The 23,479-nt window shown below is 35.8% G+C and overlaps 1 protein-coding gene across 1 annotated transcript in view; it reads right to left on the reverse strand.

Annotated features, from left to right (window-relative positions):
* LRPPRC (leucine rich pentatricopeptide repeat containing) overlaps positions 1 to 23,479 on the reverse strand; it is a 110,667-nt gene that overhangs the window by 71,764 nt on the left and 15,424 nt on the right. The window contains exons 3-14 of the mRNA XM_047068807.1: positions 22,291 to 22,413; positions 19,455 to 19,576; positions 19,290 to 19,348; positions 18,504 to 18,590; positions 17,290 to 17,416; positions 16,796 to 16,940; positions 16,334 to 16,479; positions 15,974 to 16,079; positions 15,785 to 15,892; positions 7,098 to 7,216; positions 5,512 to 5,605; positions 2,419 to 2,485 (exon numbers count right to left, since the gene is read on the reverse strand). Coding sequence (XP_046924763.1) covers positions 2,419 to 2,485; positions 5,512 to 5,605; positions 7,098 to 7,216; positions 15,785 to 15,892; positions 15,974 to 16,079; positions 16,334 to 16,479; positions 16,796 to 16,940; positions 17,290 to 17,416; positions 18,504 to 18,590; positions 19,290 to 19,348; positions 19,455 to 19,576; positions 22,291 to 22,413 — 1,303 coding nt within the window. The remainder of the gene's footprint in view (positions 1 to 2,418; positions 2,486 to 5,511; positions 5,606 to 7,097; positions 7,217 to 15,784; positions 15,893 to 15,973; positions 16,080 to 16,333; positions 16,480 to 16,795; positions 16,941 to 17,289; positions 17,417 to 18,503; positions 18,591 to 19,289; positions 19,349 to 19,454; positions 19,577 to 22,290; positions 22,414 to 23,479) is intronic.

Below are 23,479 nucleotides of genomic sequence, written 5' to 3' on the forward strand. Positions count from 1 at the left end.
TGATCTCACGGTTTGTGAGATTCAGCTGCACTGTCAGTGTGGAGCCTGCTTAGGATTCTCTCCCTCTCTCTCTGCATCCCCCCCAAATAAACAAACATTTTTTAAAAAACAGAAACAGAAAACACAACAAATTTAGTGTAGAGGCAAGCAACTCTGCATACTTCAATCACTGAGGCACTCCCAGCTCAATGACTGACCTAGGTATATACCAGAACGTACAGTGTGGTTTTTTTCCGTCACACTGGACCAACTTTACAGTCCAAATACCTTGTTTAAGAAGACTAGGACATGTGAAATGTAACAACTGCCATTCAAACGGACTACAAAAAACATAACATCAGTCAAGTTAAAGAAGGAAATACACAGGCCTGGAAGTTTATACAACAAACTTTCAAGGACAAACAAATGACAATGTTACTATTTCACTTCATAATATATTATGGGTTTTTATTTTAAGTTTATTTATTTATTTTGAGAGAGACAGAGCGCAGAGGAGGGGAAGAGAGAGAGGGAGAATCCCAAGATATGGGGCTCAAACTCACGAAACTGTAAGATAGTGACCTGAGCCGAAATCAGGAGTCAGATATTTAACCAACTGAGCCACTCATGTGCCCTGGTTCTTACTTAGTTTTATGGGCTTTTTAAAAATCTGGCTCTACTAGCATTTTGATCCACTTAATTATGTATTTTGTATTTTTAAACTTTAAAGGTGCAGCCCTTGGTTTGTGTTTTAACCTAATTCAAAACTATGACTGAAAAGAGTGGAACCACACTGGAAATGGTAGCAACACAGAATCCCACCGACCTGTTCTACCTCTCCTGGCCTGCAAGGGAGGTGCTGGAGAGGTCTACAAAAAACCCTAGTGTTCCCACCGATGAAACAGGCTAAAAATTACTGAGATTAGTATCAGAAATTAGAAAACAAAATTAGAAACCTGTCCTTTTGTAATTACCACTGTGAACAACTGATTCAACAAGGATTACCAACAACTGCTAAAAAATACTAAATGAAAGGTTCTGTGAAAGAGGACAGACCCACTGTCTCAAAGTATCATCCCACAGACTTCTCACTAATCACAAAGGGAGTGAGGTTCCTTTGCAAGAGAGACATGGCGGCCACCACCATAACCAAGTGATCAAACTCAGCTGATGGCACCAACATTGTATCTCTTGCTGCAATAAGAAATGCCATCACCTATCAAGTATTCTTGCTAAAAATATTCAACCTGAGTCTGATTATGAGAAAGAAACTGGATGAATACAAAATGTGGGAGGGACATTCTATAGATCAAGTAGCCTGGGACCCTTCAAAAAAAGTTAATGTCATAAAGACAAAAAGAAGGTAGGGGAATTGTTCTGGATTAAGAGAATATAAAGAGGCAGCAACCAATGCAATGCATGCACTTACTGAATCCTCAATCAAAAAGTAAAATAGCTATAAAAGAAATATTTAGAACTAGGGACAATCTAAACATGAACTATGTATACTAGATGATATTATAATATTATTAAATTTTAGGAGTGATATCGGTATTGTGATTATATAGACGATGACCTTATTTTTTTTTTAATTTTTTTCAACATTTATTTATTTTTGAGAGAAAGACAGAGTGTGAGCAGCAGAGGGACAGAGAGAGAGGGAGACACACGATCCAAAGCAGGGTCCAGGCTCTGAGCTGTCAGCACAGAGCCCGACATGGGGTTCGAACCCACAGACCGCAAGATTGTGACCGGAGCCCAAGTCAGACACTTAACTGACTGAGCCACCCAGGTGCCCCACGACGATGACCTTGTTCTTAAAGAGATAAAAGCTGAAGGATCCAGAATCATGATGTCTACAACTTCAAGTGGTTCAGCAAAAATGGAAAAAGCATATATACATATGTGCTTGTGTGTACATACATGTTTGAGAAAGCAAATATAGCAAAATATCAAAAAAGGTGACTCTACATAAAGGGTATGTGGATGTTTCCTCTACTATTCTTTCAACTCATTATGTTTGAATTATTTTGAAAATAACAACACTAAGAAGGAAAAAGGTCATTAACATCCCCTGAGCACACAGAGGAAGACCGTAGTATTATCCTCACTAAAGTCACCTTGTAATTAAATATTCAAAGTACCATTCAAACATACATACAACTTTGGAACTCCAACCTGCCATTTTCAAACAGTGCTTTCTTCTCTGATACAAGACCTTTACCAAATCTGTGTGTATTTCTTGGAAAAGATGATATAAAAGACTGCCTGCACTCAAGTCAACTACTTAACAGGAAGAAGAAAACAGGTAAGGTTATTTCAGGTAACTAGTGAATGGAAAGATTTGGAAGACAAGAATATCTGTATGTTTCCTTACACAGCAGGTCAAAAAAACAGGAGCAATTAGGCATAGAACATTATGTAAGGCAATCATCTTACCTCCTAAAGCCTAGAATTAGGCTGCCTCTCAAAGAAGCAAATGAGAAAGGCAATGTATTCGATTCCACTGCAAAAGAAAGTGATCATCATTAAATCCCAGACCAAACCCAAAAAACTTAAAAATTATCACCTTATTTGGAAACACATTTATAGCAATACTTTTTCATTTTCATTTTGGAAATTGTTTTTAAAATGGAAATGTTCTGATACAAAATTAATTAGATAATGCAGTAATATATACCTACAACATAAGCCATCCTTTAAAAACATTTTTATTCCATGTTCATGAATATATACAACTAATGAATTTGTGTTTTTTTGGTATAAATGGTAATAAGTAATCTACCAGCACACTGACAGTCAGTCTGGTACGCATGCCAAAACTGTACATTACTAGACAATGTGGCCCTACAAAGGAAGAAACTGTAACTACCCATAGGACTTCTGTCCTTCAAAGGAGAAAAGTTCTGGGGTACTTGGGTGGCTCAGTTGGTTAAGCGTCTGACTTCGGTTCAGGTCATGATCTCACGGTTCGTGGGTTTGAGCCCCGTGTCAGGCTCTGTGCTAACAGCTCAGAGCCTGGAGCCTGCTTCAGATTCTGTGTCTCCCTCCCTTTCTCTCCCTCTCTGCCTGTTCCCTGCTCAAATTCTGACTCTGTCCGTCTCGCGCACGCTTGCTCTCAAAAATAAACATTAAAAAAAAATGTAAGGAGAAAAGTTCTTTTCTCAGAGTAGCACTGGGTTCTGTAGAACCACTTACACTTTGTCATTCCATTTTCCACTATGATCAATATAACCTCATACACGTAAGAGTGACAGCCTAAAGTCATAATAAGTCTTCACCTCTGTTAGATAACTGATTTATATTCACCTTCCACTTATCTAAGTATTTGCTTGTTCTATTATTCATTTTATCATTTAACAATTTACATCTTTGTATGTTTCAATGATGACATCGTAAGCCTGATTGCCTTACCACATAAGGCCTGATTCTTCACATAACCCTTACTAGCAAGGGAGGAAATCAAAGTAGGTAACTCCTGAATTTATTTTTCCCTGCCACTGTATTAAAATGGTGCCATGTTGCAAGTAACTGATTTAATCTTTTCATACATAATGTGACTACTGAATGATCCAAGATGGACAGAATTAGAGAGGAGCTCATAGTCGAGGTAAATTCTGAAAACAGAATCAATAAATACAGTTTAGTGAAGATTAAGATACCTGGTTAACTTAAAAACAAAAACACAACTCATGGGAAAGTCACATAAGATTTTAAGAGTATTTGCCCATCTCTTCTAAACATGAATTAAAATTTAACTCACACACATAAGAAAACTATTTTAGATCAACTGTTATATCCTTCAACAGGGAATATAAGTTTCTCAATGGTTTTACACATAACTAAAAAATCTGAAAATCATTTTTTAAATGACCAGCATTTAGTCACTCAAGGAAGTTTTAAAGTGGACATAACTACATGCTTTTCAGCAACCTTTAATAAAACTGCCTGATGAAATTAATTTTCCCGCCTACAAACAAGTGGGGAAATGTTTCCTACTACTACACAAAGTGGATCAAGACAAGCCACTTATTCTTCTCTACTACTTGCTATTCCTTTTGATGTAGTAACCAAAAGTGCCTACCTCAGAGCTGCCTACAGGGAATACCAGCAATTATAGAACTAACTGCTTTTCAAAGACCTGTAAATCAAAGCAGGGAGGGGAGGGCACTGACAGGAGTGGCCTGAAGTACTTCTTAAGTTCCTAGAATTTTTCTTTTTCAAATTTAATAGCCTCTTGAAACGTTATTTTTACACTATTCACACTAGTATTTTACAGAATACTGTCAAGTTTTTATTCATTAAAAAGTGACCAGAAACATCTTAGCAAGATGAAAGCTGCTGACAAAACGCATCTAGTTTCCTTAGCAACAAATAAGTCTTAAAATCAGGTGGCTGACAACAAAGCGGAATGGATGCTACAGGGAAAAGGCAGCTCTCGTGTATACACCTCGTGCACCCAGATTCCTCTGCTAACGCTTCTGTTTTTGACCTGTGAGGAAGGCAAATTTTTATATTATACTGAGTAGAAGGCAAAATCAATACCCTCAGATAGCAGCTAGCATTAACACCCAACCTTAAACTCAAATAACTACACCTCCAGGAGTCACCATTCTTCATAATGAACACCTTGCCTTTCCCTTATGATATTACGATGAACTATTTTCAATACCAGTAATATGGTTTTTACAATGTTTCCACCTATGCAATCTGGGTACACATTAATCCAAGATGGACTTCTAACATTTTAGGAGTATAGAAACTGATGTTTGTGCGTTTTCTTTTTAAACAGCATCTTTTTCACAGGATTAGAAAAATGGTCAAGTAATGTCATAGATAAGTTCAAAAATGAAAACTGTAAGAAATGTCTTATTCATCAAAATGTGGGTAGGGTGAAAGAATCAGGTCAAATGAGACAATCTTGGTTCCGGCTCAATCACTAACTTTGACCAAATCATTTAACATCTCTGCCTTTCTTCATCCATCAATGCAGGTAATTTTATTAACATGTGATGAACACTATAAAGCACCGTAGCATTTGTTAAGTGTTTAGTAAACATCTGCTGTATTTTGGTTAATGGGGACTAGGAGATGGGCTTCATGGAACAGTGGCTATAATATGCATCAGTTTGGAAAACACTTTCAGAAACAGTATCTCCTATGATTTTCACACTGACTTGCACAAGGCAGAGAAGTAACACTATCCCCATTTCAAGAAATTGAAGCAAAAGGACTGTTCCAGTTCCCATAATCAGTGGCTTAATTATAAATAGAACCAAGTCTTCTGGGTCCTAACCTACTACCAAATAATCTCCAAGGTTCTTTTAACTTTAAAATTACTTCCAAATTGTCCATAAGTTAAACTCATAAACTGTCTTATCAATCTCGCTTAAGCAAAACATATTAAAAAAACACAGAAAGTTACCTTGACCTTCCCTGAGGTACGTATCAAGGGCATGAACTACCCTGTATGCCCTCAATAGTAACTGAAATCAATACCTGTCAAGTTTACAGCTAATGTTGCATACTTACAAAATGATAAAACATAGGATAAATTCCCAGTAACTGCTTCACTTCTAAATTCAGCTTGTGAAAATACATTATTTTCAGGTAGACATCCATTTTCCTAGGGATAAAGCATATTTCAATGATAACATGCCTCAGCTATAAATATGTTGATATGCCATTCAAATTTCCTGTTTTCCCATTTCTTTATATCAACACATTCTTTGATAATCCTTCACCCAAAACAATCATTTTCTAGAACAATACGTAAACTGAATAAATGAACTTTAACAAAAACTATGAGATAGAGTTTCAACATTCCAAATTAAATACCTAATCTTCAAATTCAAATATGTGTTACCCTTAGGATGCCTTCCTTCCAGAAAGAATTTATTATTGAAGGCATGAGACCAATTCTCTCATTCATAACAAAATAAAAATTCAATGCACTTGGATTTAACACCAAATGGTGTTAAACAATTTAACACCAAATGGTTAATCATGTGGCCCAATGCCATCATTTGTTTAATAATTTAATATCTGAGCCAAAATTCAACTCCAATACATTTACTGACTCACTGTATACTAGCACAATATTGAAAGCAACCTAATCAATAATAAGCAATAACTAGAAATAAATTAAGGTATATCCATACAATAAAACAGCACTCAAGCATAAAAAAATAACTATTGGAATTACACACTGGAATAGAAAGTGCCAAGTGAAAAAAGTAGGTTGGGGAAGTAAGACCCTGTGGGGAAATGAATTTTTAAATATAAATTTTTTAACAGTAAAATATGTATACCACAGGCTCGAAATACTCTGCTAAATACTCAGGGAAGAGAGGTAAAGACACTTAAGATATAAACTCTGCCTTTAAAAGGACTGTAGTTATGTAATTATTTCAAAGAAAGAAAAGAACACTAAAATTATTAGAAAAATCTAGGCATTATGGGAATAACCACCTAGGAAACAGACCTTCTAAACAAAGTATTTCTTATTAAGGTGGCTGGTGCTCTGCCATAATGTTCCTAACTGCAGACCACTTTGTTCTGAAAACGCAAAGTACAGCCCTTGCTGATCCAATGCATTATCCAAGTCAATTACTTCATTTGCCCCTTCATAAATGCCTTGCCTCTTGTGACGGGAACAGGAATTACTGGGTAGGAAAATAATGCTTTGCAGTCAAACAAAAGATTATTTTAAAAAAAGAATAAGTGTACTATGTATGGTAAGTATACTAAGACTGTATTATGAAAATTCATATACAAGTGAAAAGTAATGGTCAAAAACTGAAAACTTGTAGTTACACTGTAAAGCAGGATTAAGGAGCGTCTAAATGTTTTATTTACATTTTTCTTGATATTGACATATTGCCTTTTAACACACAAGAAAATTGGTGTTTTACCTTTTCAAGTTTTTTAAGTTTAACCATTATAGATGTTACACTAACTGGTGTTTTTACAAAGCTTTTAGAAAATTGTATACAGACAATGACCATTTTTAGTACTAAGCTTAATGACTTTTCTTTTTTGGGGGTTACTACTAAACAATTAGGGAGGAAAGAAATCTCTTCAATTATGAACTTAAAACCACACTTACTTGTACTCACCTGCAAAACCCCACGAACTGACCTCACACTATCAAAGGAGGGAAACACGTAATTTATATAGGTCTCCTGATCAGGATTTACTCCCACTTCATTCATTGCTTTGAGAACTTCAATTATACCTATAAGATAAAATTTAGAAGCACAGAAATAAAATACTTGGAACAAATTAACAAAAGATCACAAAGTTCAGTTTATTTACTTTCTGAATCATAATGTATGAAAGAATACTCATTTTGTCTAAAAAGAGAAAGCAGAAAAGCAAAAGAAGTGGGAAATACGATGACAAATCTATTAATCCAGTGGCAAGTACTAAGGGAATATCCCACAAATTATAACTGTAAGAAAATTTAAAACAATTGAAAAATAAGCCTAATACTTCTGGTATTATACAAATGAACACAGATCATAAAATAGCATTGCTATTACACAGCAGTGATGGATCAACACAATAAAACTTGACCAGAATAAACACTGCAGAGGGAAGGGATGAGCGGGGCACAGGGCGAGGGGATCTGTCAAGGACAAAAGTGTTCTCTCAAGCCCTTATATTAAAAATTCCCTAATTGTTAACTTTAAAAAATTTTTTTGAAGTTTTTATTTATTATTCTTGAGAGAGAGAGAGAGAGAGAGCAAGTGAGCAAGCGAGCATGAGTGGGGTAGGGGCAGAGAGAGAATTCTAAGCAGGGTCCAAGCTGTCAGCTCAGAACCCAATGTGGGGCTTGAACTCACGAAACAGGAGATCATGACCTGAGCTGAGATCAAGAGTCAGACACTCAACCAACTGAACCACCCAGGCACCCCTTAACTTCCGATTTCCTATTTTATAGGAGTAAAAAGGAATAAGGAACAACAGATTCTAAGAAATTATTACCTCGATATAGTTAAAAATAAAAATCTACAAGATTGTTTCTCCCTTCTCCCACTTACAAAAAAAATCTTTTATTAACGTCTTAAAAGTCACTGCATGTTTTCCAAAGCTATAGTTAGGTTCAAATAATGCAAACAGATTCCTTTTTTTAAATTTATATTTTAATGTTTATTTATTTTTCAGATAATGCGAGAGACAGAGTGTAAGCAGCAGAGGGGAAGACAGAGGGAGACACAGAATCTGAAGCAGGCTCCAGGCTCTGAGCTGTCAGCCCAGAGCCCAACGTGGGGCTTAAACTCATAAACCGTGAGATAATGACCTGAGCGGAAGTCAGACACTTAACCAACTGAGCCACTCAGGCGCCCCCAAACTGATTTCTTTATACAAGACCAATTAATCTGGAAAATTACCAAACTACTCAGGTGTCACCTAACTTGACACACAGTTTAATAAAAGAAAGGACTCTTTAAAACTTATTTTCTTTAGTTTCATTACTTTCACATTAAAACTTCCCCTAAAGATCCCTGTGTTTGCCCTATCACATCATCTACAGAAAAATTACATTTCTACAGGGGCGCCTGGATGGCTCAGTCGGTTGAGCGTCCAATTTCAGCTCAGGTCATGATCTTGCAGTCCGTCAGTTCATGCCCCATGTCAGACTCTGTGCTGACAGTTCGGAGCCTGGAGCCTGCTTCAGATTCTGTGCCTCCCTCTCTCTCTGCCCCTCCCCATTCATGCTCTCTCTCTGTCAAAAATAAATAAACATTAAAAAAAATTTTTTTAATTACATTTCTACAAATTTGTTATATAATGTGCTCTAGCGCAATACTTGATTGTAAATTCCCACTGAGTACAGAAATGTATAGGCAAGTGTGACAACATTATGGATATCTGCACATTTATTTATTTATTTTAATGTTTCTTTATTCTTGAGAGACAGACAGAGACAGAGTATGAGTGGGGAGGGTCAGAGAGACAGGGAGACACAGAATCTGAAGCAGGCTCCAGGCTCTGAGCTGTTAGCACAGAGCCTGATGTAGGGCTTGAACTCACAAACTGTGAGATCATGACCTGAGCCGAAGTTGGATACTTAAGCGACTAAGCCACCCAGGCACCCTGCACAATTCTTTTAGATAAAATTCAGATTATTATTCAGATTAAACAGTTTATTATACTTAAAATCACCTAATGATCTTCAAAACCTTAAATATTTAAACGTATTTTTTAAGATACAAATACAATTCTTAAAAAACCCTCAAGGTAAAGCATGTGCTTAGTTCTAAGTTTAGGAGAACATGCATGCTGGTCCATAGAGCACACAACAGGCATAACAATATTTGTAAGCAAAATTTAGGAGAAGTATTCCTCTAACAATTCACTAGGAATTACTACTAGTAACATTGATGACTATCATAAAAAATGGCAAATCACACTATGCTCTTCTTTACATGCAAAGATTACTAAGCACTTGAGAGGAGGGCATAGCTAGTTGCCTTTCAATTGCTAGTAACAGACTTGTGCTAATTTAATGTCCTCAATGTCCTTTCTCACCAACAGGGATTGCTTTCATGACCACGGTTTAAAGTAAATAACTAAGTTTCTAGTAAGACTCTCCAACGAAATGACAAAACAAAAACAAGTTCAAAGTTTAAAGAGACCTTTAAGTTTAAAGAGCTTTCTACCCTGTTCTGGCACTTAATTCTAGTGTAAATCTGAGCAAATAACTTCCCCTCTCTGAGCCATAATTTTTTTTTTAATTTTTTAATGTTTATTTATTTTTGACAGAGAGACAGAGCATGAGTGGGGGAGGGGCAGAGAGAGGGAGACACAGAATCTGAAGTAGGCTCCAGGCTCTGAGCTGTCCGCACAGAGCCCGATGTGGGGCTCAAACTCATGGACCACAAGATCATGACCTGAGCCAAAGTCGGACGGTTAACTAACTGAGCCACCCAGGCGCCCCTCTGAGCCATAATTTCTTAGCTTACACATTAGAAATAACAATATGCCAGGAACCATGCCTTTTAGACACTTCATCAAAAAACACTTGGCTTAATCCTTCCTAACTACCATCCTTGTTAGATTCAGCAAATTGATATGTGTCAAGGCACTCAATGAATGGAAAATTTTTCTGACTTATAGAGTCTAGGCCTAGTGAATAAATAGAAACGGTATCAAGAACTGTAAGTACTACCCACAGGCATGGAAGAAATTCTTGTGGTCTAGGCCTAGAGGAAGACTGAGAACAGGAAAAAGAGAACACACTGAACAGAAAGAATCCTAGTACTTAGTTTTGATCAATTTATCAACAGCTGACTCCTGAACAACATGGGTTAGGGGCGCTGGCTCCAGTGCAATTGAAAATCCGCACATAACTTCTGAGTCTCTAAAAACTTAACTACTAACAGCCTAATGATGACCAGAAGCCTTATCAAAAACAATCAATTAGTACATTATTTTGTATGTGCTATGTATTAAATACTGTATTCTTACAATAAAGTAACCTAGAGAAAAAAATGTTATACAGAAAGTGTAAGTTCTCTCTCTCCCTCTCTCAAAAGAAAGAAAGAAAGAAAGAAAGAAAGAAAGAAAGAAAGAAAGAAAGAAAAGAAGGGGCTCAGTCAGTTAAGCATCCAACTCTTGATTTTGGCTCAGGACATGTTCTCACGGTTCTCTCACGGTTCATGAGATCAAGCCCCGCGTCCAGACAATGCAGAGCCTCCTTGGGATTCCTGCTCTCCCTCTCTCTCTCTGCCCCTCCCCCGCTCACATGCACATTCTCTCTCAAAATACTAAAAAATAAACTCAAAAAAAGAAAAAAAAATCGTTAAGGAAGAGAAAATACATTTTCAATACTGTATTTATTTAAAAAATCCGGGGGCGCCTGGGTGGCTCAGTCAGTTGGGTATCTGACTTCGGCTCAGGTCATGATCTCACAGTTCGTGAGTTTGAGCCCTGTGTCAGGCTCTGTGCTGACAACTCGGAGCCTGGAGCCTACTCCGGATTCTGTGTCTCCCTCTCTCTCTCTCTCTCTCTCTCTCTGCCTCACCCCTGCTTGCTGTCTCTCCGAACTGAATTAACATTTAAAAAAAAATTTTTTTAATAAATAAATAAATAATAAAAATAAAAAATCCATGTTTATGGGAACCTATGCAGTTCAAACCTGTTACCTGTATTTTCAGGGGCCAACTGTATTAACAAGGCTTTCGACTCAGTCTACTGGGGGCGGGGGGGTGTACTTCTCTATGTAAATAAAGCTGGAAATGTCTTCAGAAGTCAATCTTTATTTTAACCAAAGTGTTAAACTGAATGATTTCTCTAAGATCAAAGGCATATCTTGAATAAGAAACCAAGTCTCCTAGGGCAGGTGGGTAGCTCAGGCAGTTGAGCATCCAACTCTTAATTTTGGCTCAGGTCATGACCTCACAGTTTGTGGGTTTGAGCCTCATGTCAGGCTCTGCGCTGACAGTACAGAACCTGTTTGGGATTCTCTCTCTCCCTCTCTCTCTGTCCCTCTCCAGGTCGCATGCCCTCTCTCTCTCAAAATAAATAAATAAACATTAAAAACAAAAAAGTTTCCTAATTGCTGGCAGGTGCTCGTAACACCACAAAACTGCAAAAACCTACACTTTATCCTGGAATCAGAAGAACGTGGGATCAAGTCCTTGCTCTGTCACCAAAAACTGATTTTTAGCAGTTCTTCGTCTATAAGAATGATGATAATAAAACTTTGCACTTAGCTCTCAAGGTGGTCATTTAAATTAAAGGAAAAAATGTGTGAAACCCTAAAAATACTAAATAAATGTTACTAGTAACAATAATGATTTCATTTTTTTAGCTGTCTTAAAATACCCTAGTAATTTTTTAAATTTTCTTAGTGATACACAGATTAAATGCAGAATAATGTAACTATATATTTGATTTTCTGATGTCTGAAAATAGACCAACAAATTGAATGTAAACAGAAGATTCTTATTTCTGTACAAAACACTTCACTCTGATATCTAGGATCCAAAGACATTTTATTCTCTTAACTCATTGTTCTTCCAAAAGGTACATTAGGGGGAGGAGTGTATTCTGCTCATTTAGAGGATGTGTGATGCCAGCATTTTTTAACATGTATTTTTCTAACTGAAATTAAAGTTGGTTTAAGAAAACCCAGGTCCAGGGGCACCTGGGTGGCTCAGTCGGTTAAGCGTCCGACTTCGGCTCAGGTCATGATCTCGCGGTCCGTGAGTTCGAGCCCCGTGTCGGGCTCTGTGCTGACAGCTCAGAGCCTGGAGCCTGTTTCAGATTCTGTGTCTCCCTCTCTCTCTGACCCTCCCCCGTTCATGCTCTGTCTCAAAAATAAATAAACATTAAAAAAAAAATTTTTTTTTTAAAAGAAAACCCAGGTCCATACCTGCCTGATCAGTTTAGTCGCTCCCTTAGGCATTCTGAGGGAGGATACAAAGATATTCACTTCAATAATTACAGTCCGATGGGAGGACAGAAAAACTTATCAATAAGGAGAAAAACACATGATTGATCTCACATACCCACTTACCTCCTCCTAAAAAATACAATTCATGTATTTTTTTAATTTTTTAAATATTTATTTATGTATTTTGAAAGAGAGGGGACAGCAGGGGGGGAGGAGGAAAGAGAGAATCCCAAGCAGGTGCCTTCATATTTCTCTTTTACTTATTTTTACTTTTATCTTTTTTTAAAAATTTTTTTCTACGTTTATTCATTTATTTTGAGAGAGAGAGAGAAAGCACGAGTTGGGGAGGGGCAGAGAGAGAGGTGAGAGTGAGAATCCCAAACAGTCTCCATGCTGCCAGCACAGAGCCCAACACAGGGCTTGAACCCACGAACTGAACCATGAGATCATGACCTGAGCCGAAGTCAGATGCTTAACCAACTGAGCCACCTAGGTGCCCCTCGTATTTTTCTTTTAAATAAAAAGATTAAAATAATCATATATTAACCTAGGGAAACATAGATTCCAAACCTCTGTGAACTTAGAAAATTGAACTAAGACTAAGCAATCGAATACAAATATTTAAGGAGCACCTGATGGCTCAGTCGGTTGAGCCACCAACTCTTGATTTTGGCTCAGGTCACAATCTCACAGTTGTGAGATCTGAGCCCTCAGCAGGGCTCCGTGCTGGGCATGGAGCCTGCTTAAGATTCTCTCTCCCTTTCCCTCTGTCCCTCCCCCACTTGTGCACGTGCTCTCTCTCTCTCTCTCTCAAAAAAAAAAAAAAATTTTTTTCAAAGATAGTCACGACAAAGTTTATGAATCCAGAGGAAAGCCTCCATTCAAAAAGCTTTGTAGAATTAAAATAGTTTATACTTTTGGGAAAGATAAATGGTTGATCTGAACAACTTCCACAAACTATGACCACTTACTCCATATGATTTTTGACTCTTATGTAGGGCACTCCCTCTACCAGAGGCAATATCTTATTTCTTGAAAAGTATTCTCTATTCAACCAACTTTACTCAATTGGCATTCAAGCTTCTGTATGGCCCCTTCCTTACAGATCTTATCCCTTCTATACTCTTAACTTTTCGGTTTTCTAAATATACTCAGGGATATAAATCCTCAATCATTTTGGGTTATTCCCTCTCATTCAGGCCAACTTGCTAAAATTCTAAGTGGTGACTTTTCCATTTGTGCCACAGAGAAAAATACTAGTAAGATGAGCTATAAGGAAATCACTGTGAGAATCTTCCTTAGGGGTTGGTGATGGCTGAACTGGCAGCCAGAAATATTCTAGAATTCAATAATAGTATGAATGATCGTAGTATCGTGGAAAACTCTTGCTTCAGTTTGATCTGATCTCTAAATACCTTTCTTTGATTTCATGAAGAGTTTTATCTATTCCTTATGAAATGCTCCTCTACATCTTCCAACACTACAGCTGTTATTTTCTTCTGTTCTTTCTACCAGTTTATATAGGACATTTTCCTGGACAAGAACAAGTTCATTGCACTGATAAAAATGTGACCTTCTTACCTGACCCTGAAGAAACCATACAAAGTATGTATAGCCATTTTGTTGTCACATGAAGGACAACTGGAGAACACATACTTTACTATATTTCTGGACCTCCCACAAAGGGAGAAACTAGTTTTTAAAAACTGTAACACAACTGACAGTATCTTGTACCTCAAGTTACCTTTCTCAGCTTTTTAAATGTTTTTGCAGATAAAACCATCACTGATCAAAAAACTTATACCACTTTTTTAAATGTCCTAATGTAAAAACTGGCATCTAACTTTTAGTTAATAGCTAAGAATTTTTATAAAATAAACACAGCATAACACTTACAAATGTCTAATACGGAGGTGTTATGATATTTAAAAAGAGTGTTTAAAATAGAACAGAAATCCTCAGTTCTAAGCCCAGCAGCACTGACAGCTAGGTGTGGAACCCAAGGTCAGTCATGGAATCTCTCTGCTGCTCTCAGTTACTTCGTTAATATAAAGCAGTCTTTCAACAAGGCACCTTTGTGATCTGAATTATAAGCTTCTAAGAGAGGATGGATTGAAGATAAAGCCCATTTTTCTACTAGTCTGAGCTACAACTATCAAAAGAAATCACCTGAATTCTTCTATGCTTACTAAGTTGTTAAAGTGTGGTAACCAATTCAAGTGTAGGCACACTGATACGGTTGAAGAAAGCAAATTTTCCTGATGAACAAACAAACATTTCACCAGGGGTATTTTCCTATCTGTGTAGAGGTGGACAATATGAATATGCCCGAAGATTTTCATGGAATGATGTAAATTTTCTCTGGTTCAAAAATACTGTGTTAAAGGTTACTTCTTGCGAGCTTTCAGAACTGGAGGATGTGCAAAGAGTTAATCAACTAGCATACTGTTTTCATGAAGATTTTTCTAAAAAGGATTTTGAGACTTTTATAGCCAGAAACAATTAGGGAATACTTGTTTCACTATTTCCTTTAGACCAGAAGACGACTATATATTTAAAATAAAATTGCAATATGAAAGTCTGCTAAAAGCACTTTTTTTGTTGTTTGTGCATTTTGTTTGTCACCCAGTGTCATACTAACAACTCTGCATCTCATTCTAAAGCACATTATACTGCGAGATAAAATGAAAAAGACCATTTTTTGTTTCCCCAAGGGGGAAGTACTTCTGTTAAAAGCATCTTTTTATGAGACTACTCTTTCTGAATTACCAATAATGCAAACCAAAGAATTAGATACTGTACTCTAAAATTTAATATTTGTTCAATTCTTATTCATATCCTATAGGTATCCCATGTGTACAAGGAAAAAGTATGCTAAATGCGTAAGCGTACTTAAGAACCTGAGAGATTGAACATTTCTGTCCTTCAATCAGCAGGCTGTCAGGTCATGAGCACTCATTTTGCAATAAAAGTTTTCCTGCCTTTCCTATTATGTAACTCAGCTCAGTTAAGGAGACTGGTCCACAAAGAAAATGGCTTGATTATGTATAACTTTATCTTGAATAAGGCTAGACAAATTAATTTTGAACGGTATATGTAAAATCAAAAACTAAGGAGTTTTTTGAAAAACTTAAAAATAAAAAACTGTTTAAAACTACACTCATAAGTCTGAATATCAAGATCAGAGACGAAGTCAGAATGAAATTAAGACGAAAGAAATCCACTATGTTTTTAAAAATGCTTACCCAATTCTTGACTCTGACTGCAATCAATTCTATTTTCTCAGAAGGTCTACTACTCAGAGAGAAGTTTGCCTTCCCAAAGAATCCAACTAGATGTGTGTAGAAACTTACACTGGATCTCTGGACCATTATGAATCTGTAAAAGGCAAAACCTAACCTTGAACATTTTTCTCCTTCTGATGTCCAGCTAGCAATGGCCAGAAATAATGAGTTCTGACAGGAAAACCTTCTTCCTTCAGAGCCTTCATTAGAGCTTTTGCCAAATCTGAAAGAGATATCATAAAATATTACAAAGCTACTTCAGCAAAACTTATTTATGTCAGTTTTAATGATGAGAATATCATACCACTTTTATTGGCTTGTAATGCGCAGTGGAGTGTGAACTGCAAAGGAGATGTATGCATCTGGGATTCCTTTAACTGCTTGCAGTAATCTTTCAGCTTCTCTGCAGGCTAGGGGGAAAAGGTACCACACATCAGCCGGGTCTGCAAATATCCTACCATTTGACCTTCTGCAGATATGCTACCACTCCTGGAATGAAAAATTTCAACCTCTCGTCCTCTTTCTAACTGATAAACTTATAACACAGAAACAAAGTTTTCATAATGTTTGTAATTGGTCTCATCTCACAGTATGTTCTTCTACTTTATAGACTCTTATTTCACTGCCTATTACACTGTCAATAAAGTAAAAACAGACAGGATACCGTATTCATAGTCACACAGTGTCGTAAAAAGAAACTGCCAAAGTCATTCAGATTGTCTTCCCTTGATACAGGACATGCTAATAAAATTTGGAATGCTGTATCTTCCAATTTTTCAGTGACTAAAAGCAGAATGAGGTTCATTGCATCTGGGAAGAAAAGAAAAGAAGACATATTCTGTTACTGAATTGAATAATATTTTTACACTGCAGCCACTCTGAAAGACAAACTTATGAACTACAAAAGCCAAAAGGACATATCTCCCTAGATAACAGTGAAACACTTCCAAATCAAAACATTCCCATCTGCTCATTAACTCAAGTTGTTTAGTTCATTAATCTGACTTCTAAGAGTCCTGTGTTCATGTACTACAATCCTCTATCGTTAGAGAATGCCCTTTCCATCATGTAAGAATAGTAATTCAGATTTTTAGAAAAATCATAAAAATAAATTTTTAAAAACTACCTGGAATATATCTTCTTTCATATGTAATTTTTTCCAAAATTTCTGGGACATATTGAGAATACCCAGCTTTACTGAAACTAAAAATAATTTGCAATAAATCACGGTCCATAAGGTAAAGATCAGACTTCTTCACCTTCTCCAGAGTCTGTAGACAGTTTCAGAAATGAGAAGAACGAGTTAGAAACCAGTATTTTTAAATTATAGCCAAATAAATTAAAATACCAAAATTTAAAAAATTAGGAACATACACCGTCTAAAGGTTTAGGGCTTATATTATAAAACAGAAAACATTACATTTCATCAATAACTAAGATCAACACCAAGGTACCAAACTTTAAAAATTCTCCATCAATACTAATGTCTACAAGAAATACCTTTAACAACAGATATAAGCTACACTTTTCTGCTTCATGCAAAACATAACACAAGCTCACACAAATGATTTTTTTATATGCAATAGTTTTAAAGTATTATTTACATGACATAAGACATACCTGGTTAACATGATCAATGTCACCCTTTTCAGCATATGCATTCAATAATGCTAAGTATGTGTCTGGACCAGGCTCAATTCCAGCCTCTCTCATCACTGTGAGAATATTTTCTGCATTCTCTATATCTCTGGAAGTTATTCAAAGAAAACAGAACAGATTATTATAATACTGGCAAATATAATACCATCATTCTAAAATATATTAGCCTGTACTTATTAAAATTAACAACTCTTATAAACCATTTAGCAAAGGACATCAGAAAAGAGCAAATACACATGAAACCAGCTATAGGTTTCTGAAACAACAAAAATAATAAATGTTCCAAATTTTTACAGGTAACTTTTCCGAAAGAGAAACCAAACTGCATAATAATCACATAGACCTTAAATTAATGTGCCCTCTTTCATCAAGTGTGCTATCACTCAAATTTACCTTTTTAGGGAAGAATAATATTTAATAAATTATTCTTCAAAAATAAAACTGTTTTCCAAGATCATCAAGAGGGCAGTTAAAATACAAAGTCAAGGGGCGCCTGGGTGGCTCAGTCGGTTGAGCGTCCGACTTCAGCTCAGGTCATGATCTCACAGTTCGTGAGTTTGAGCCCCGCGTTGGGGCCTGTGCTGACAGCTCGGAGCCTAGAGCCTGCTTTGGATTCTGTGTCTCCCTCTCTCTCTGCCCCTCCCCCATGCATGCTCTGTCTCTCTCCCTCTGTCAAAAATAAAAAAAAATTTAAAAACAAACAAACAAAAAGTCAACTAGTTTGGATCAGGCCCAATTTTTAAAATTGAATTATTTTCAAATAAAAGTTTTATGAAACAGATAAATTTAAGAATAAGTTCTTAAAAAATTGCATGTTCGGGGCGCCTGGGTCGTGCAGTCGGTTAAGCGTCCGACTTCAGCCAGGTCACGATCTCGCAGTCCGTGAGTTCGAGCCCCGCGTCGGGCTCTGGGCTGATGGCTCAGAGCTTGGAGCCTGTTTCCGATTCTGTATCTCCCTCTCTCTCTGCCCCTCCCCCGTTCATGCTCTGTCTCTCTCTGTCCCAAAAAAAATAAATAAACGTTGAAAAAAAAAATTTTTTTTTTTTTAAATTGCATGTTCTACTTCACATGTCAAAATTTTTGAGGGGTTAGATAAACATGGTTTAAGAATTTTCTACAATAATTTCCTATAATTTAAACCTCACTCGAGAACAGAACCTTAAGTTGAACATTACCCGGCTCTTGCATGCCCTGTAACAAGAGCACTGAAAACTGCCTCCGTGATTGGCAGGTCCTTAGTTTTCATAAATCCAAGAATCTTGCTGCAATAAAAGAGAAATGAAAATACTTTTTGGAAATATACATCAGAACCACTTTTTACAACATACAAACACAAAATCTCACTCCCTCAAATTATATCAATTATATCAAATTATAGATCTTGAACTACCCTTGGTAAAAATAGCAGGTAAGTTTTTAAAATTTGATTGTTTCTTCTATACTAATTAACCTTTAAAAAGCCTATAAAGTTTAATAAAAATCCATTCAATTAAAAATGAATTATACATTTCAATTTATTCCTTATTTTCTAAAGCTGCCATCCAAAAGTAGTAGTAAATTTTACAGAGAAATAAACGTCACAACTGATTTTATATGAATCAGCAAGATAGAATATTGCAAGTTTTATAACTGAATACAGTTTAAATGGCTAAGAACATTTCCTTTAGGAAATAATCAATTTAAAAGGACTAAAGCCAACTTTATACACCTTAGCAATTTTAAGCTTCTGTTCCAGTAAATCAAAATTTTAATTAAAATAGCAATACTCATTTATCTTTCTCCTCTTACACAATTTTATATTTTATCTAAGTCATATTACCAAATTTGCTAGATTAAAATCCTTCTGAAATAATTTCCCTAAGAAGAAGCTTAAAAGAAAAAAAAAGACAAATGAACGTATCCTAGGTTTACAGGACTTAACAAATTTGTTTGCTTAAACATACATTTATAGAGCTCCATACCTGGCACCTTCAATATCTCCTACATTACAATAAGCTGCGATCAACCTCTGGTATGTCACCTGTCAATGAAACAGGCTAGTTAATATTTTTTTAAATACTATTTTTTTCCTGGGATTGAAAAAAAAGTGATATAACCAATAAACATTTACGATAGCAGCTACCTACTCGATTTGGTTGAATGTTTGCTTCCTCCATTTTTGCCAAGAAGTCAGTTGGTGAAAATTTATATTCATTTTGAAGATAGACTTTAAGTAAAGCATTATAATGACTTACATCATACACAGTACCTACAAATAAAATTTAAATCAAATTTTTAGAAAAGGACCTAAAATCATATTCTTTATCACAACTAAAATATGCATACTTAAATTTAACAAACAAAAGGGGTAAAATGGTCACTTCAGCATTTCACCCCATACTTAGGCCCAACTATACAGAAATCTTGTCAGAACAGAGCAAGTTAAGCATTTAAGACAGTAATTAACTGAATTACTATACAGTCACAAGTAACTGCTTATTCAGATGTTAAGATGTAAAGTGACAAAGATTTTCTTACTTATGAAGCATAATATCCCTTCCTGTTAGAAAATGTTGACAATATCTCTGTATTTAAAGTGACAAACATTTTTGATAGAAAGTAGTCCTTGCCAACAGAACAGACACACCAAGACGGACTGTGACTGCATTTGTTCTATACAGGGAGGACTGTACTAGCAGACCTGGTTATTTACTCACCAGGCTACTCAGTGTTTGTTTGAAGGCTCCATTTCCAGTTACAGTTTCTAGTCTGCTATTGTTAATTACCCCTATTCCAAAGCTCTCTGTTTTCTTCCATGTCCTATCTTGCCTAAGGCCACATCAATCAAGGTAACCATTCAGCCTTCCTCAACCCACTGATGACATCTTGGTCATCGTATCAATCTAATGCTAATGTTTTACTAAATTTGCATGAATTAAATTTTATATCTAAACTGCCTGTAGCAACACAGGCCTCTGGTCAGTCAGTTTGAGATTCTAGACCACACAGCACTTATTCTATTAATATTTACTTTTATCTTACTAGACTTGTACATACTGTGCTATGTTTCAGAAACTGTGCTAAGTGCTCTGCATCTAGAGGCTCTGTTAGTCTTCACAACGCTTTGAGACGTACTCTTATCCCCATCTTATGCATGAGAAAAACTGACTCTTCCACTTGTCCAAGGCCACATGGCTAGTAAGTGACCACAGATTTGAATGTAGGTGGTCTGCCCTGAGTGCCCAATCTGTTAACCATTGTAACACTTTATATAAGGCCTTAAGGGGAACCATGTACAATTCAACATCTGCAATGTGACTGTGCATCAAGGTTACCATACGGCGTCTGAAAACTTCTAAAAAATCATCAAGTTGAACTCTAATAATGGTTGGCTAAAAAGCGGCTCTAAGGCTGAAAGAAAGAACGTATATCCTTTTTCACAAAAATTTCTCCCAGTTCAACATGTATTTTTAAATCACATGACTTACTGACATACAGAAATTTCTAGTTTTTTTGAAGTCAATTCTTTATTTTCACTTTCCTGCTGCTTTTATACTTAGAAGACTATTTTCCATTCTGAAATCTATTATTCATCTATTCTCAAAACTTTAAACAAATGAACTTGTCATCAAAATTAGTTCTAGATGAATTCAAAACTGAGGTGAGGCTCTGTTTATTGTATAGTTTTCTTCCATATAGGTACTACATGTTTCTTGAAGGATATTCATAGATATTTTATATATTTGTGACTAAACTTAGAACCTTCTCCCCATTTTATTTTCTAACTAGGAAAAGTTATAGATTCCTGAACATTTAATATTTCCTACTACTTTACTGTAAGTTGATTTTCTGGGATTTTACAGGTAAACAAGTATATCATCTAAAGAACCGTAATTTCTCATATTGTTTCACAACTTATTTCACTGCATGATATTAGTTGTTGGCTTTAAATTTAACATGTTAAAGAAGTATCCTTCTATTCTTTGTTAAGGTTTTTAAAAATCAAGAATGAACATTGGATTTTATCTAATGGTCTTTTAAACTATGTTATTTTCTGAATAGATACTATGTTCACGGTTCAAAATTTTCAAAGCATAAAAAGGTACACAGTAAAACTGTATCTGGTATTTATTATCCTTCAAGAACTATTTTAATGTTATATGCATATACAGATATAAATATTTTTCTTCAAAATAGTAGCATACTATATACACCATTCTGCACCTTAATTTTTCCTTCTATTTTGGAGAATACCCCACGTTAGTATAGAAGAACTCCTTTTTTAACAGTTGCACAGTATCCCATTTCATGGACACCCCATAATTTATCTGATCCCCAGTGAGAGACATTAGAGTTGGTTCCAATTCCTAACTATTACAAACAAGCCACAATAAAGGATATCCCTTTGCACATTTGAATATATCTGTGATCTAAATTTTTTTTTTTTAATTTTTTAATGTTAATTTATTTTGGAGAATGGAGGAGAGGGAGGGGAGGGTCAGAGAGAGGGATACACAGAATTCGAAGCAGACTCCAAACTCTGAGCTGTCAGCACAGAGCCTGATGCGGGGCTCGAACTCATGAACTACAAGATCATGATTTGAGCTGAAGTCAGATGCTTAACCTGCTGAGCCACCAGGTACCCCTGTTATCTAAATTCTAACAAATGGAACTGCTTGGTCAAATGGTATGTGCGCTCCCAACTTTGACAATACAACTGCCTTTTTATCCTGTCCTTTTTCTTTTTAACTTACCATAAAAGTAATAATTGTTATAAAAATTACTTTATTTTTTCATTTGAGTATAGTTGACAATTATTTTATTCTCAATGCCTCTAGATGTCGCTATAACTCACCAGATAAATATTACCAAGTAGCTCTTCCATAAAATTGAATTATAGCATTTATGTAAATAAATTCTTATTTACCAAAAGAAAAAATATCTACACTTTTTACATATACACATATTTTTAAACAATCATACCCAATTTCTGAAGTTTGTCCCATATCCTATGAGCAAATTCGGTTCTCTCTGATAACTGTAGTTCAGGCAAGAGAGAACCACAGCTGCGCAGGAGAAGCAAGGCTTGATTACCACCTGGGCTCCCTGTGAAAAAAGGTAACAGATATCATTTAACACAACAGCAATATCATACAGGTAAATATCAAAACTTAAACTGAAATCCGTAAATAGTCAAAACTCTCCTGCCTCACTGAGATGTTAAGAATACCCACAAACTAGAAAAACCCTACCCAAATCCACAAGTAACATTTACAATGTTACTAAAAATTATGTTTTTAAAATTAGCCTGCTTTTAAAAAGCTAAGGTTATGAATCCATGTAATCTGCAAGGCTCTATACCATATAAAAATACACAGAACTTAATTTATAAGCACTACTTACTACAATTCAAAGGCTAAGCTTCTCAGTATCTTATGAAAATAGTACAGAGCAGTACAATTAAAACCCATGAACACCAAGTTTACAATCAATTACAAAATAATATAAACTTCCTTCTCCCCTTTATCCATGGCCTTTATCTACATGTCTCTGAAAGATGACTTTAAAACCAAACAAAAACAAAAAACAAACCACTCACTGTATGATTCCACTTAAATAAAGTATCCAAAATAAGAAACCTGCAAGGCCAAAAAGTACACTACTAGTCGTCTAAGGCTGGAAGGGATGAGGGGTTGGGGGATAATGGCTACAGGTTTGGAGATTTCTTTTTGAGGTGATAAAAATATTCTAAAATTAACTATGGTAATAGTCGTTCAACTCTGAATAAATCAAAAAGAGAAAATGATACAATAGCTTTTAAATACACACAATTATAACTGACACTTCTTTGATATCCATCATCATTAGATTCCATAGCTTCTTAATGTGAATGAAATCCACAGATGGGCTTTAGGAAGCTGGTGAATATTCTGTAACTACATGCAAAATTATGTGCATGTTTGCATGCTCGGCTTGTGGGGGGTGGGAGGTGGTAAGAGGGCCTACAACCTTCCACCAGATTATCAAAGTAAGTGATTCAAATGGATTATAATAGCTAAGTGAAAATGAAAGGGAAATAATGATTATTGGTCCTTCTGGGAATCTATCATATGTAAGCATCTTAGGGAAAGTTGACACCATACAAGGCAAGATAAGAAACAGCTTCCAAACG

Source organism: Lynx rufus, unplaced genomic scaffold (genome assembly GCF_022079265.1).
Source record: "Lynx rufus isolate CCGP_SWC_20201006 ecotype Redwood Valley unplaced genomic scaffold, mLynRuf1.p SCAF_8, whole genome shotgun sequence".
NCBI classification, from domain to species: domain Eukaryota; kingdom Metazoa; phylum Chordata; class Mammalia; order Carnivora; family Felidae; genus Lynx; species Lynx rufus.